Here is a 13587-nt window from a genome sequence, read left to right as displayed (position 1 = left end):
ATCAGAATTGCTTAATGCTTGCCAATAAATCTAATAAACTGAAGCAGAAGTTCAAAAATTAACAGCCACAATAGTTTATTTACAATTGAACTCTTTATAAGATATTTACAAGACAACCAATTTTACACATCAGAAATGGTATCAAAAGTATGAATTACAACACAGACAACAATATGAAATGAGCATAAAACAAAGCTGAAGTAGACAGACAAGCAATTTCTCTTTTTAATTTATTAACACTAGCTTAAACTTTGTTAAAGAAAAACAAAGAACTATGTTTTAGGAGAACTGCAGGGCTTTCAGTTGAAGATTGAATTTCACAGTGTTGTATCCCATGTAGGGAAAAATAAGACTAATTTTCCCCTCACGCTCAAGCACACTGTAATTTCCCTCTTGGAACTTTGCTAATCTACTCTCCAAGCTCCTTCTCAACAAACCTCAAGACATCCAAATCAAAGGAGAATTGATCTAGAAGAAGGGACAATAAAATAAGAGGTCCTCAGGGAGAGGGAGAACCAAGAAAACAGAATCCACTAAAGTCTGGCCAGATAGCACCTCATGGATTCCTCTCAGTCTAGTTCAAGTCAGAATCTGAGGAGTCCCCTGGGCAGGGCACAAACATAAAGTTAAATTTGCTAACCCATATCCAAAATTAGGAATCCAACAAATGCTGAAATCAAGTAGAAACTGAGAGGGATCAAGGAACAAAGTCAAGAGACACTGATTGGGGTCTTTTATCTTTTGGGGCACATTATAAAGGAACATAACATAGGTAGAGTAGGAAAGCAAAACAGCTTGCCACATTAAAATGATGAAGAACAAAGAAAATCTGGCCCAGTTTTTCTAGAAATCTTCTCCTTAAGGTGTGAGATGAGAGCCCCTAGTGGAATAAGTCCTATTTCTCTCTACATCCTTGCTGCAATGACGTTCACAGAAGGTTCCCTTATAGAGAGCCCACTCTCCTAAGCAGATGGAGTTATAAATGAAAACCCATAGCCACACACACACAAAAAAGGAGAAATAAGAGCAGCAAGATCATCCAAGAATACTACATGTGCTGCCGGAGTAATTCCTTTAAAAGTCAAATCCAGGGAGCACAGATCAACATCTCACAAAAAGCTTTAGCAGTGGGAGGCCCCTGAGGAACTTTTCTTCTCTTCCCACAATGGTATCCCCATTCTCTCTCATGCTCCACTGATGGGCCGGCCACACATCCTACATACCTTGGCTTCTCCTCTAAAAGTGCTAATAATATGGGGACATATTCTCGTCAAGGATAAAAGCCCCTACCTTCTAGGAGATTAGACCCCTACTTGTTTTCACACAATAGTCCTGAAGACTAAAGAAAGGCAATTCCTATATATTTAAGACCAGAGGTCTTGGCTCTAGTTTCCTTTCAGATAGTTAACAGGGATCTTACACTGAGACCAAAGTGGCCTGGGAGTGCTGTCCTGACATTTTAACAAAACTGGGTATGGGAAGGGGGGGAGGTAGGATCACAACGGTACACATAAATCTATTTTTACAAAGTGAATGGAGAAGCTCATTAGGTACATTTGTTTGTTTCAAGATGTAGACATTTGCCAGCCAAAGGAAGCACATATTTCCACTTTTCCCCCAACCCTCCCTAAATCTCTACCCTACCACCAAGAGCTCAGCTAAAAGGAATACTTGAGAAGTGATGTGATACAAGGGCATCTATACAGGTTCTGGCATGCCATCCCAAATACCAATTGCTTCTCTTTACAGCTGTAACTTGTCCCAAACTAATTATCCCCATTCTCTTTTCCAAAGATATTATTTTTATGGGGTGGAGGAAGAAATTCAGTTACCCATTAACTAAGAAAATAACTGCAGTCAAACATCCCTTCCCATATGGCTGTATCACTGAATAGTTTTAAGAGAACAACTATCCTTTCAGACATTTACCTACCAATTCTCCAATCTCTACTCTGTGAAGATGACGTGCTTCATCACTTCACTTGTTATTCCTCATCTGGTCCTAAAGCTCATGGTGAGGTTTTTTTGTTTTATTATAGGGTAAAAACCACTATGCCCAAACTATAAGGAGGGTACACCAGGGCAAGAAGAGTGCCATGCAGGCACAGCTCTAAAGGCAGGGTTTGCTTCATCTTCCACATGTCTAATGAAGAAAGCCCTTTTACCCCTTTAACATAGGCAAATGTATAGAAGCAGACCCCTGAAACTTTCAAATCTGCCATTCAATAGATTTAGCTTAAGAGCTCATTTCCCTAAAAAGAGAAAAGAAATCCCAGTCACCCTCCATAATTCACAATTAGCCCAATGAAAGAGTTTTTGTGAAATCAGAGCGATGAAAACAAAACCAAAATCAAGGAAGTATGGAAGGGCATTATCAGTGAATAACATACATGAGGACACAGGTCACATATACAGGTCTCTGCCACTCTCTGGGAATGGCATGCTACAACTATCTGAAGACAGAGGGTTCTTGCCAGTACAGCTATTTCCTACACGTTCGGTGAGGTGTTTGCTTCTTCTGGATCTCCAACCTGCATCGGCTACGCTCATCCAACCAGGGCAGCTCAAAATTCCTGGCAAAAAAGGATGAGGAAATCAACTTGCAAAACTAAAAGAGATTCATTGTGGACATGACAACAACTCCAAAAATGTCAGCATGTCCTTCACTACTCCTAGCTCCAACTCCTAAGTCCCAAATTTAGAGTGTCTCTCCTGCCTCAAAGCCAGAGCAACAGTGTACCATTAAAGTAATGGAATAATCTATTTCTAATTCAAAAAGCAATCCTAATTCCTGGTTTGGGAATCTTATCATTGCAAAAAGCTAGCTGCCTAAGTAGTATTATCTCTTTCCTTTTTTTTTTTTTTTTTTTTTTAAGAGACAAGGTCTTGCTTTCTCACCCAGGATGGAGTGCTATGGCACAATCTTATCTCACTGCAACCTTGAACTCCTAGGCTCAAGCAATTCTCCCACCTCAGCCTCCCATCACTGGGATTACAGGTGCACACCACTGCACCTGGCCCAGGTAGCCCCATGGCTATCCCTAAGCCACATGGTTCTACCTTCTATCTAGGCTTCCTTAAAGTCTGGAAAAGGAGGTGCAGACTTCCTGAGAGAGGAGGAAAAAAACTTTATACTTACTGTGGAGTTAATTTTGGTAATGGTCGTCCAAATGCTACAACAGGCAAGAAGGGGGTAATCATCAAACTTTCAACTATGGAAGAAAATAAAATGGGACCTTGTTAATGACATAGATGGGAAATGTCTAACTATATCTGCTTCCAAAATACAGTTCATTCATTCAGAGCAAGCTGTATTCTGGCACCTCGAACCATTTTCTTCTTTGAAAAACCTACTTTTTTAAATAGACAAAACTTACCATCATCTGGCTCAGGGAAAAATGAGGTAACCTCAGGCTCAGATTCCTGAATTCCTTTCTTTTTATACATTCTGAGCTGCAGTCGCTGTAAAATTCTTTGTTCCCTGATCCTCTGAATATCCCATCTGGGAAAAACAAACCAGACAAACAAAACAAACAAACCCAACATTACCGCTTACCCAAAATCTGCTATATAAAAGCAACTCACACAATCCAGATGCTAGGAAGATCCTTGCTGACTCCTTTAGACAGAGTAAAAAGAAATGACTGCCTGGTTAGGGAAGAGCTGTTTAGGTCTACTGGTCCAGATCATATGTTGGTGTTCCACAGAAAGTGGAACTGAGGAAGGTCACACACAAAGAAAAAGAGGCCAAACCTGTTTACCTACAACAACTACCATTTCCAACTAAAATACTCAACCAATTGGGAAGCTAATAAGAGTGTTAAGAATTCCATGATTCTCCACAGCATGGAAGAGGGAGGTCAGGATCAGTTGTTCCTAGGATGGACATCTCTGGCCTCACCTCTTCCTTCTCTTCTCATCCAGCTCCAGTTTTGCATGCCGCTTCGAAAACACACTGTCATCCAGGTTCTGTGTAAAGAACAGCAGCTGATAAGCTATCTATCACCATGTTACACACATATTCTAACTAATTTCCAGCTTCCAGGAATATAAAATCTTTCACCTTCAGGTTCTACCTGAGTCTGTGAGTTCTATGAAATGATGTGAAACTCCTGGTAACAGAATCAACAAAACACATACTCCTTTCTCCACCCTCACCCTTTTAGAATCTCTCAATTTCAAAATCATTTCCATAATTTTCCAAGGTAAACATCACATCAGACTGACCTCCTGAGACTGCCATAAACCCTCCCCACCTCCATACTTCCTATAATAGTCTGAGTTTAAAGTAAATATCAAATTTTTAAGACTCAAATGAGCTTGGAATATATAATTTTGTTACTGAGAGGTACATGCCAACTTTTCTACTTCGCATTAAATCTACCTTTGTTTTCAGCACTATCTACCTATTTATTTTTTAATAAGCCACTTACTCACTCTGGACCTCAGTTTTCTTTCCTTTTCTTCCTTTTCGTTTTTATAGAAACAGGGTCTGGCTCTGTCAACAGCCCAGGCTGGAGTGCACTGGCGTCATCATAGCTCACTGCAATCTCAAACTCCTGGGTTTAGGCAATCCTCTCACGTCTAGCCTAGTAGTCCCTAGTAGCTAGGGTTTGGGACTACACCCTACCACAGCTAGGGCTGTAGTGGGACTACAGGTTTGAGCTGCCACGCCCAGCTTGGACCTCAGTTCTATTTAACCCATCCATAGTACTATGATGTATTGAAGTTACAGTCCCATGTTCTATTCAGTCCCTTCCTCCCTTCCATCGACAACTCCTGGGTACCTACCTCCAAAATGTCTGAAGGATTTGGGTCCCTTAGAGGCTCTACTGAGTGGTCCCTCCAAGAAGGAACTGTAAAAAAAAAAAAAGAAAAAGAAAGGGAGGAGGGGTGGAACCACTCTTAAATCCAAAGTCGCACAACTATTCACTAGGACAAGAGGTCTCTCCCCAGATAAGCCAAAGTTACCAAGTGATAGGAATCCATTCTATGGCCTCGCCTGAAGCCATATTCAGTGTCCCTGCTATGGTATCAATAAAAGATTCTAAAGTGCCATTGCAGTCTGCCAAACTCAGGATCACAAAACCCTAAGCCAATACCTGACAATTCATATAATGGATGCTATTGCAGTTCCTGAAAAACAACTGAAATTTGTTGTCATTTTGAAGTCTACAGTAGTGTAATCAATCACACACCAAGAAATCTCACTCTCCCACATCCAACGGATGGGGAACGCAGCTCCCAACCATCCTCCATCCCACCAACCCCCATCCCAGGCCCAGCCAGCACAATTCCTATTCTACTCACCAGCCAAGACTGAAGTTTCTCCTGCAACACTTGATGGCATCAGACACCCTAAATAATGCAGGAAAGAAGAATCATCTCAGTGTAAAAAGAAAAAAAGCCCATACCCAAAATGGAGGAAAGGATCATCACTGAAGTTCTCACTAGGAAGCCATTTTGTTTTTTGAGTTGTTCTTTTGAGAATTTCTCTCTGGGGGAGGGGAAGAGGGAACAACAGACAAAAGAAAAGAAAATAAGCCCACCACTTTTTTTTTTTACACTGAGACGACTTCTTTTCTTCATTATTTAGGGTGGTTTCCCTGCAACAGTTGATGGCCAAGGATATCAAACCTTAAACTCAGAACATGGCAGGTGAGTAAAAGTTGACCCTATTTTTCAAATAAAAGATCAGCGTTCTCAAAACTTACATATGTAGTCTTCTTAAACAGCTCCCTCCTCCCTCCAACCAAACAAACTACCTTGCTGGTCCAGCCTGAGCAACATGCACAAAGACTTTGGCTTCCTTAGAACAAGCCTCTTGAGATAGGGGCATCAAGAATAAGGATTCACATGTTTATTCACAACTCAGGCTCCTCAAGGGGCTGGGATCTCCCCAGTCAGACTCCTTCGTACTTCTATGCCCACAATCTCAGAGGTGTTTGGAATTTTCTGTACTAGGGAAGATACAGTTTTCAAAAACAGCCAGTCACACAGAACATCTCTGGACCAAGCCATTTCTCAATCCCGGATGGGAAGTTGCTTCAGTTTCTCATAAGTTGTTACACAGCATTGCCATAGCAGCAAAAGGTTAACCATTAAGGATGAACCTGTTCAACTGACTGAACCAACAAAAAATCTGAACCTAGATCAGGATCCTGGTCTATCTCATGTACTCAAGTGTAAGGCCTAATAAATGTTAAATAATTAAGAAGAATAATCTAGCTTTCCCACTTAATTTTGTCACCAGAACAGCCAAACAAAGCCTGGAGAATACTCTTGTCTCATTGGAATAGATTTCCATCCCCATCCTGCTAGGGCAAGACACAGTGGTAGAAACTCGGGACTGTGGTTCTATCCAAGAAGGCCTCCCCCACCAGTACCCCAGTACCCACAGTGACTGTCATAGACTAATATTACATGATTGAAGGCACATTCCAGTTACTGGTTGATGTAGAAGATAAGGGGAGCATCTCTGTGTGGAAGCCATAAAGAAAAAAAAAGGGAATGAAGACCAAGGTCCCACACCCCACACCCTCCCCAAGCAGCTCAGATATCCCAAGATAGTCCTTATTGTTTGAAAAATAGTTTGTAGACCATTTTATTTAAATATATGAACAACCAATGGGCTACTGCAATCCAAGTAAACTCTTCACATTTTAGAACCTTTGTGAAGTTATAGTAAGATAAAGTAAGACTGTTAGTCTTTGGCAGATTCCTCCTGCCCCCCAGACCAGGACATGGAGATACAGATAAATGTTTATATAGTTAAAGAGCGGAGGCCCAGGTGAAATTCCCCACCCCAAGCTGGCTCCCCAACCCAAAAATTACCATTGGCCCCTGCGAACACCCAAAGACCACCCTCCCAGGTTTCACACAATATCAATTGCAGGAACAGTCGTGCATGGCAAAGTATAAGTTCTATGCATTTCACAGCACAGAAAACCCTTCTTTCAGAGGGCATGCAAGTTGCCGCAGATTACACCCCCAAGTCTGGTGCTCTTGTGATGAGCAACTTACTGGCAAACACATCTCCCAGTGTTGTAAGCAGGCAAATACATTGAGCACATTTTGCTGTAATTCCATCTATTTGCAATGCCTGCACAGTGTCTGTCTCTGGCTGTTAACTTACTCATTCTTGACAGAACTCTGCTTTATTGATTGCACTTTTTAAAAAATGCCAAAGGCATTTTCACACTTGTTAGCTTGACCGCCACCACTAGGGTATAAGAGCAAGTGTTCTCTATGCCTTACTTGCTACAGTCTCCTCCTTCTTTGGAGAGGATTCCCGTAATGGTAACGGTGATGGGGGAGGCTGGTGCCAACGACACAAATACATTTCTGTGGTGGAAAGGTACGGCAAATCTTCTATCTCACTTGAGAAGGCTTTCTCCTTGGGATGGGTGCTGGGTCCCTTTTGGGGAGTGGAGAGTCTTGGTGGGGTGTCCACTGAAGACCGGGGCTTTTCTGGGGTTTCTTGGCTCCTCAATTCACGTTTACAAACAGTTTCAGATAAGGAACCACAGGGTTCCTCTTTAATAGGAGAATGTTTAGGAGTTTTTGTTTTGACTTTTGAAAATTCAGGAGCCAGCTTTTTAACAGGAGTCTTTCTTTCTGTACTTCCAAATGGGGATTTCCTATTAGATAGGGAAGAAAACATTATAAAAATTTATTGACTATTGAATAAAATCTAATCTGAACACATTTTGGGGCAAGAAAACTAGCTTGTTCTCTTGCCCCAAAATGACCAGTATTCAGGTACCTAAATATCTGGTTCTGCTCATTTGGCAATCATGAGCAGAAACAGCCCTTGCTTAACTAATAATATATATGAGGCCCTTAGTAAATGTTTGTGGAACAAGTGAGCCTCCATGATTAAGAATCTTTAATAGTATCCTATTGCCTACTAGATTTAAAAAGATTCCTATTCAAGGTGCTTTAACATTAAGTGCCACTACTCTTTGCCACCTACTTCATTCCTGTCAACCAGAGATCAGTCTCTACTTTCCCCCCAACCCTATGCCATATTAATTACAATCTCTATTTCTTTTTTTTTTTTTTTTTTTGAGACAGAGTCTCACTTTGTTGCCCAGGCTAGAGTGAGTGCCATGGCGTCAGACTAGCTCACAGCAACCTCAAACTCCTGGCTCAAGCAATCCTCCTGCCTTAGCCTCCCGAGTAGCTGGGACTACAGGCATGCGCCACCATGCCCGGCTAATTTTTTTTTTTTTGTATATATATTAGTTGGCCAATTAATTTCTTTCTATTTATAGTAGAGACGGGGTCTCGCTCTTGCTCAGGCTGGTTTTGAACTCCTGACCTCGAGCAATCCGCCCGCCTCGGCCTCCCAGAGAGCTAGGATTACAGGCGTGAGCCACCGCGCCCGGCTATTTCTTTTTTCTTACTGTCTGCTGGCTCTTTCTGCCACCTCTCCCTCCCCTCTTCTCCCCTCTGCCAGCTTCTTTCCTCTTTACCAACCTAAACTTTATATTTGTTTTTCGGCAAAGATTCACCTCTTCCTTAAAAGTTTCACAGTTCTAACTCAGAATAATCTTTAATATCCTCAAATCTTATAAACTTAGTTTATATCAGTTTATATATATTTTTTATTGCATTTGAATTCTGAGTTTTCAAAATTAATCCCATCCTTACAGTTTGACTAATTTCTTTGAGTTCAAGGACAGTTCTGTTTTACTTCATGTCTACCAGTGTCCAACACAATGAAGTTTAACACTTCTTAACTTAAAGTGAACTGCTATCATTTTCCTGTAAGAAACTCAGCTGTCACATTTGATGTCCATTCTCTTTATGATGTACTCTGCACTCTGTAATTATTACTGTGACCAAAATGTTCCTAACAGACTTTTTTAACCTGCATAAGAATGTTCAAGATAGTTTCTCAGTATAGAAGACTTCATAATTCAGGCTGTAGTTGAATTATCATATTGCTATAAAAATAATTCATAAATCCCAATCCCCTCTCTTAGTCATTGGTAAAACATGTCCTCATTATGTCCAGACAGTGTAACAAAGTTATCAGCACACCTTTTGTGTCCCTTTCCACTCCGCCCACACGAGAAAGGCTTGGGAGGCAAAGTCTGGGATGTCTCGGAAAGCTCCGGCTGGCACTCCAGTTTAATTTTCTCAGATAGCTCTGTTTCCTCTCTCTCTTCAGTCTCATAGCCCTGAAACAGCTTGTGTCTTTCTTTTTCGTTATCCTTCTTTACCAGCTGCATCCGCCTTTCCATACGTTCAATCCGAGCAAGGAGCTAAAAGAGAGAGTGGCAAAATGCAGACTTATACGAAAAAATTAAACACAGATACTTAGCCCCATTTAGGAATGAGTATAGTCTTCTGCCTCTTTCTGTGGACCACATCAATTCAAGTTATTTTTAATAGGCAAGCATTATCTGAATAGTTTTCTTTAAATAATATAGAGAAGATAAGATATACTTTAATTTTAAGGGCTAACCTAGATAGAAAGAGGCATAAGGGAAATTGCAGTTCAGTCTTCTGAAGGAAGACCCTCTCCACCAGAAATGGCCATGGCATGCCTTTTAATGGCATAGTGTCTGTTACTGCTAACCATGTGGCTCCAAGTCGGTTTGGAAGTTTCCAGAATTAACCTTATATATGTTCTTTTAAGAGGTCTTAAGGTTGTTCAAATTCTATCCTCTCTATTTCTACTCCAAAACTCTATACACGATGGCAAAGTCCAAACAATACATTGAGAAAGAATTAAGAAATCATAGTACCATTAGGGATGGCAGTGTTATTTGAAAGTGATGAGGTGGGGGACTTTTAAAACAATGAACACTCCATTTGGATAAATTATAATACAAATCAGTACCTATAAATCATGACATATACATATTGCTTTGCATTTGAAATAGCAGAAAAAAATTACACCTATTTATGTAAATATTTATTAAAATCAAAGTCCTTTCAATTTAATTAAAAGGGAGAACTACATAAAACAGAAAATGGAAGTTTATTATCATTGAAAACTTCATTAGTTTAGTTTTGAGAAAAGGTGCTCACTGTGCTACTTATACCCTATTACAAGAATTCTATCTGGGTTAGACAGTGACATTAATGCTGCCTTCATTACATTCATTGCATGGATTTCAGTCAAGGCCAAACAACAACTGGAATAAGAGAAACAAGCTTAACCAACATAAAGACTGCAATACACAACAGAAGCAGTAAATACCAAGTTCAGACTGACACTCTATCCTTAAGTCACCCCACTTTCTCTGCCTAGGAAAGCCTGCAAAGGGGCCATTACCTCAGGAGCTGAGAAGAAACCTCTACAACCAGCAGAGAGCCCCTCCTGTCAGCCATACTCTCATTTCATCTCCTTATATCTGTTTTGATTCACAGCGTTAGCATTACTTAACCACGGTTTGTGGGTGACATTTCCTTGATTTCTTCTCCTTCACTGGTCCTCCTCTTCCCACCTATACCCCCATGTAAGGATATGATGTGTTGTAATTACAGTACCATCATACCCTTAGACTGCAGTACAGTAGCTGAGCAATGCCACCTCCATGTTGAGTAACTTCCACAAATCAACACCATGAGATATTTTAATAAGACCTGCCCCAGCTCCCATTCCACCTTGCAGAATGCATTCTCCAATAAGACAGCTGCCTGATGCGATTCATTTGGAAAGCAAACAAAATGAATAGCCCTCTGCTCCCTTGCTCAGCCCTTGGCGCACAGAGAGAGAGAGAGAGAGAGAGAGAGAGAGAGAGAGAGAGAGAGAGAGAGAGAGAGAGACTGAGAAACAGAGAGAGAGAGACTGCTGCAGCCTGAACACAACAATTGTAGAAACCATGTTTATTTTTAGGCAGCTGTAAGGTATGCTCGCACAGTAATACCCCACCACCCCAGCTTCCCTGGTATCTGAGGAATATGTTTTAACATGGAGGTGCTCTTAACTACTGATGCAGTAAAAATAATCCTATGTAGTCACGCTCCTCAGAAATACAAAGAAATAATAAACGACATCCCTACTACCTTAAGATTCTGAAAGAGATTTTGGGAGAGGTCTACTTAAAACATTTAATAAGCTTACTTTCCCCTGATACCTTAAAATCTTCAAGCTTCAAACACCATGCTTATACAAGGGACCTGGTCAGTGGGTTGTGTTTTATAACTTAGATTCCTATTAAAAACTGTCTGAAATCAAAGGCAGCAATTCTCTTAATATCATTTAAGAAAACTAAAATAGGCTTCCATGTAAAACACCTCTACCCCTCTGCCCACTAAAAGGCCTACTACCCTCCTATCTAAAGATGCTGCAGCAGTGGTTAGAGCAACAGCTGCTCTGTCCCTCTGCTCCACAATGCATTTCTAACGCAACAGCTCTTTAATTTAACCCCTTCCATAAAGCCACCACATATGCACCCCACCCTTTCATTTTTAACCCCTCACAAATCAGGTCTTTTCCCACTCTAAACGTCTTTCCCACAAGTCTGGGACTGTCATTTTAAATTAACCCTTTGGCACCTGAAACTCCCCTCCCCCTCCCACTGGGAGCTTGCCCTTTAACCCTTCCCTACAACTCAACGTGTGTGTAAGCTTGGCTCCCAGACCCAGCACCCAAGATACTCCTTTGCTTGTGGCCAACCTTCTTTCCTAACCAGGGGGTACCTTAACCTCCTACAGCACCCCTTCCCCCGAGCATGCGCAAAACTCGCTCCTCGTCCCGAATGCAGATTAACCCCTCCCGTACCGTATCTCTCTCTGACTTCAGCTCCTCGATCTCCTTTTCCTTGGCCTGCAGCTGCTGCTGCTGCTGTTCGATGAGGTCCAATTGCAGCAGAAGGATCTGTTTGAGGCAGGCGGCCTGACTGGAGGCTCCCGAGCCGCCGCCACCCCCGAGAGGGCTCTTCCTCATACTCTTCCATCTGCCCTCGCTGGCCGCCAGGGTCCCGGCGGTGGCGGTGGGCGCGAGGGGTGGCGGCCCGGGCAGAGGTAGTGGTGGGGGTCCCGCCGGGTCCGAGGCGGTGGCAGCTGGGGAAGCCGCCCCACCCTTGTCCCCGGCCCAGGGCGTAGGCTCTTTGGCCGCCGCCACGAGAGAGCCCGTCTGAATGGGCAGCACCGCCTGATACTTGGGCCGGGGGCTGCAGCCGGCTCCGGCCGCGGCTGGCTCCCCACCAATGCCGGCTTGTTTGGTAGCCGGGGGTGGACAGGGCAAGGGCACCGAACCACCCCAGCTCTCTTCCTGCTGCCCTGGGGCCGCCCCGGCCGGGAGTAACAAGCCCCGGCCCTTGCCGCCGCAGCCGGCCGGGGAAGGCGCGGGGCTCCCGCCCTGAGAGGAGGCCAGCGGGGGCCCCGGCTCCTTGAGCTTACGGTGCCGGGGGAGGAAGTGGGCTTCGGCCGCCCCGGGCTCGTCCTCGGGCCCGCCGAGCGCCGCAGCCCGCTCGTAGTCCAGTCGCTGCTCAGGGTTGCCGCCGGCAGGGGCCGCGGCCGCCTTGAACACTGCGGATCTCATGGTCATAGTGGTCCGGAGCAGCGCCGGGGACCGAGACGGAGGAGGGGGTGGGGAAGGGGCGAGGTGCGGGGGGTCGAGGACGGAGGAGGGGGAGGGGAGTTTGGCGGGCTCGCCTCAGCAGCGCGGCAGCAGGCCTCCGCTAGCGCGGCTCCTCCGGAGCCCGGGCGCCATCCCGCCGGCGTGCGGAGAAGTGGAGGCCGCGGCTGAGGCCCGCCGCCGGCCCATGGGGGCCTCGCCGCCGCCTCTGCTGCCGCCGCCGCCGCCTTCGCCTCAGAGGCAGGAGCTCGCACCCAGCCGCCCCCGAGCTCATCCCCGGAGCTCGCTTCGGCCCCCCCTGGCCCGGCCGGGCCCGCCTCGTCTCCCCACCCCACACCCCCCCTTCCCCGCCCCGGCCCCCCGCCCCGGAGCTCGCCTCAGCCGCCCCGAGCCTCCATTTCCCCCCCCTCCTCCTCAGGAGGGGGTGGGAGGGATGGGTCCGCCCAAAGCCCTCCTACTCGGGGAGGGGGTCTGTCGCCTCCCCCGGGGGTCTCCGAGGCTCGGGGTCCCCCTCCCCCACAGTCACCCCCAGCGCCTCAGCGTTTCCCTTTAAAAAAACGGAGCCGCTCGTAGCCGCCACCGCCGCAGCCGCTGCCGACCGGAGCACGCATGCGCGGGGAGGGAAGCGGGCGGGAGCGAACCGGGAGCGCAGAAGAGGGAGGCGGGCGGCGCTATTGTGAAAGGGACCGCCGCCGCCGCCGCCGCCTCGAGGGGGGCGGGGAGGGGGCCGCGGGGCCGGCGAGGGGAGGCTGGGGATGAGGGGCAAGGACCCGGGAGCGCGCGGAGGAGCGGGGTGAAGGTGGGCTGCTGAGGGAGGGGCGAACCGGGGGAGGGTCAGGAGGAGAGAAAAAGGGCGAGGGCGGCCACGGGTAAATGGGGAATGCTGTGGCTCCCCGGCAAAAAGAAGCGCGAGAGAATGGCGTTGATAGGAAGGAAGGGGGCTTCGGGAGGCAGATGCGCCCTTCGGGGAAGCGCACCGAACGCTCCACACGCTCCACGTACCCGGCCTGCGCAGGGTGGCCCCCGCGCGGGCACCTTGGCAACGC

The 13587-nt window shown here is 45.6% G+C and overlaps 1 protein-coding gene across 3 annotated transcripts; it reads right to left on the bottom strand.

The window, feature by feature from the left end:
- Nucleotides 1-58: 58 nt before the first annotated feature.
- MSL1 (MSL complex subunit 1) lies at nucleotides 59-13152 on the bottom strand. 3 transcript variants are annotated; one of them, XM_012765864.3, is made up of 9 exons: nucleotides 11744-13152; nucleotides 9049-9272; nucleotides 7258-7640; nucleotides 5311-5358; nucleotides 4792-4856; nucleotides 3902-3969; nucleotides 3378-3502; nucleotides 3140-3212; nucleotides 59-2573 (listed from the first exon to the last, which is right to left on the bottom strand). In XM_012765864.3, exons 1-9 carry the CDS (start codon nucleotides 12509-12511, stop codon nucleotides 2483-2485), a joined length of 1845 nt encoding a protein of 614 aa, XP_012621318.1. In that variant the 5' UTR covers nucleotides 12512-13152; the 3' UTR covers nucleotides 59-2482. The 3 variants fall into 3 exon arrangements, with proteins under 3 accessions (XP_012621318.1, XP_075850662.1, XP_012621319.1); XM_075994547.1 differs by lacking the exon at nucleotides 11744-13152 and adding an exon at nucleotides 10292-10551; XM_012765865.3 differs by lacking the exon at nucleotides 5311-5358.
- Nucleotides 13153-13587: the final 435 nt, after the last annotated feature.

The sequence above is a fragment of the Microcebus murinus genome, chromosome 18 (genome assembly GCF_040939455.1).
Source record: "Microcebus murinus isolate Inina chromosome 18, M.murinus_Inina_mat1.0, whole genome shotgun sequence".
NCBI lineage: Eukaryota > Metazoa > Chordata > Mammalia > Primates > Cheirogaleidae > Microcebus > Microcebus murinus.
The sequence above is the reverse complement of the archived record's forward strand: the minus strand, read 5'-3'. Positions and strand labels throughout refer to the sequence as shown.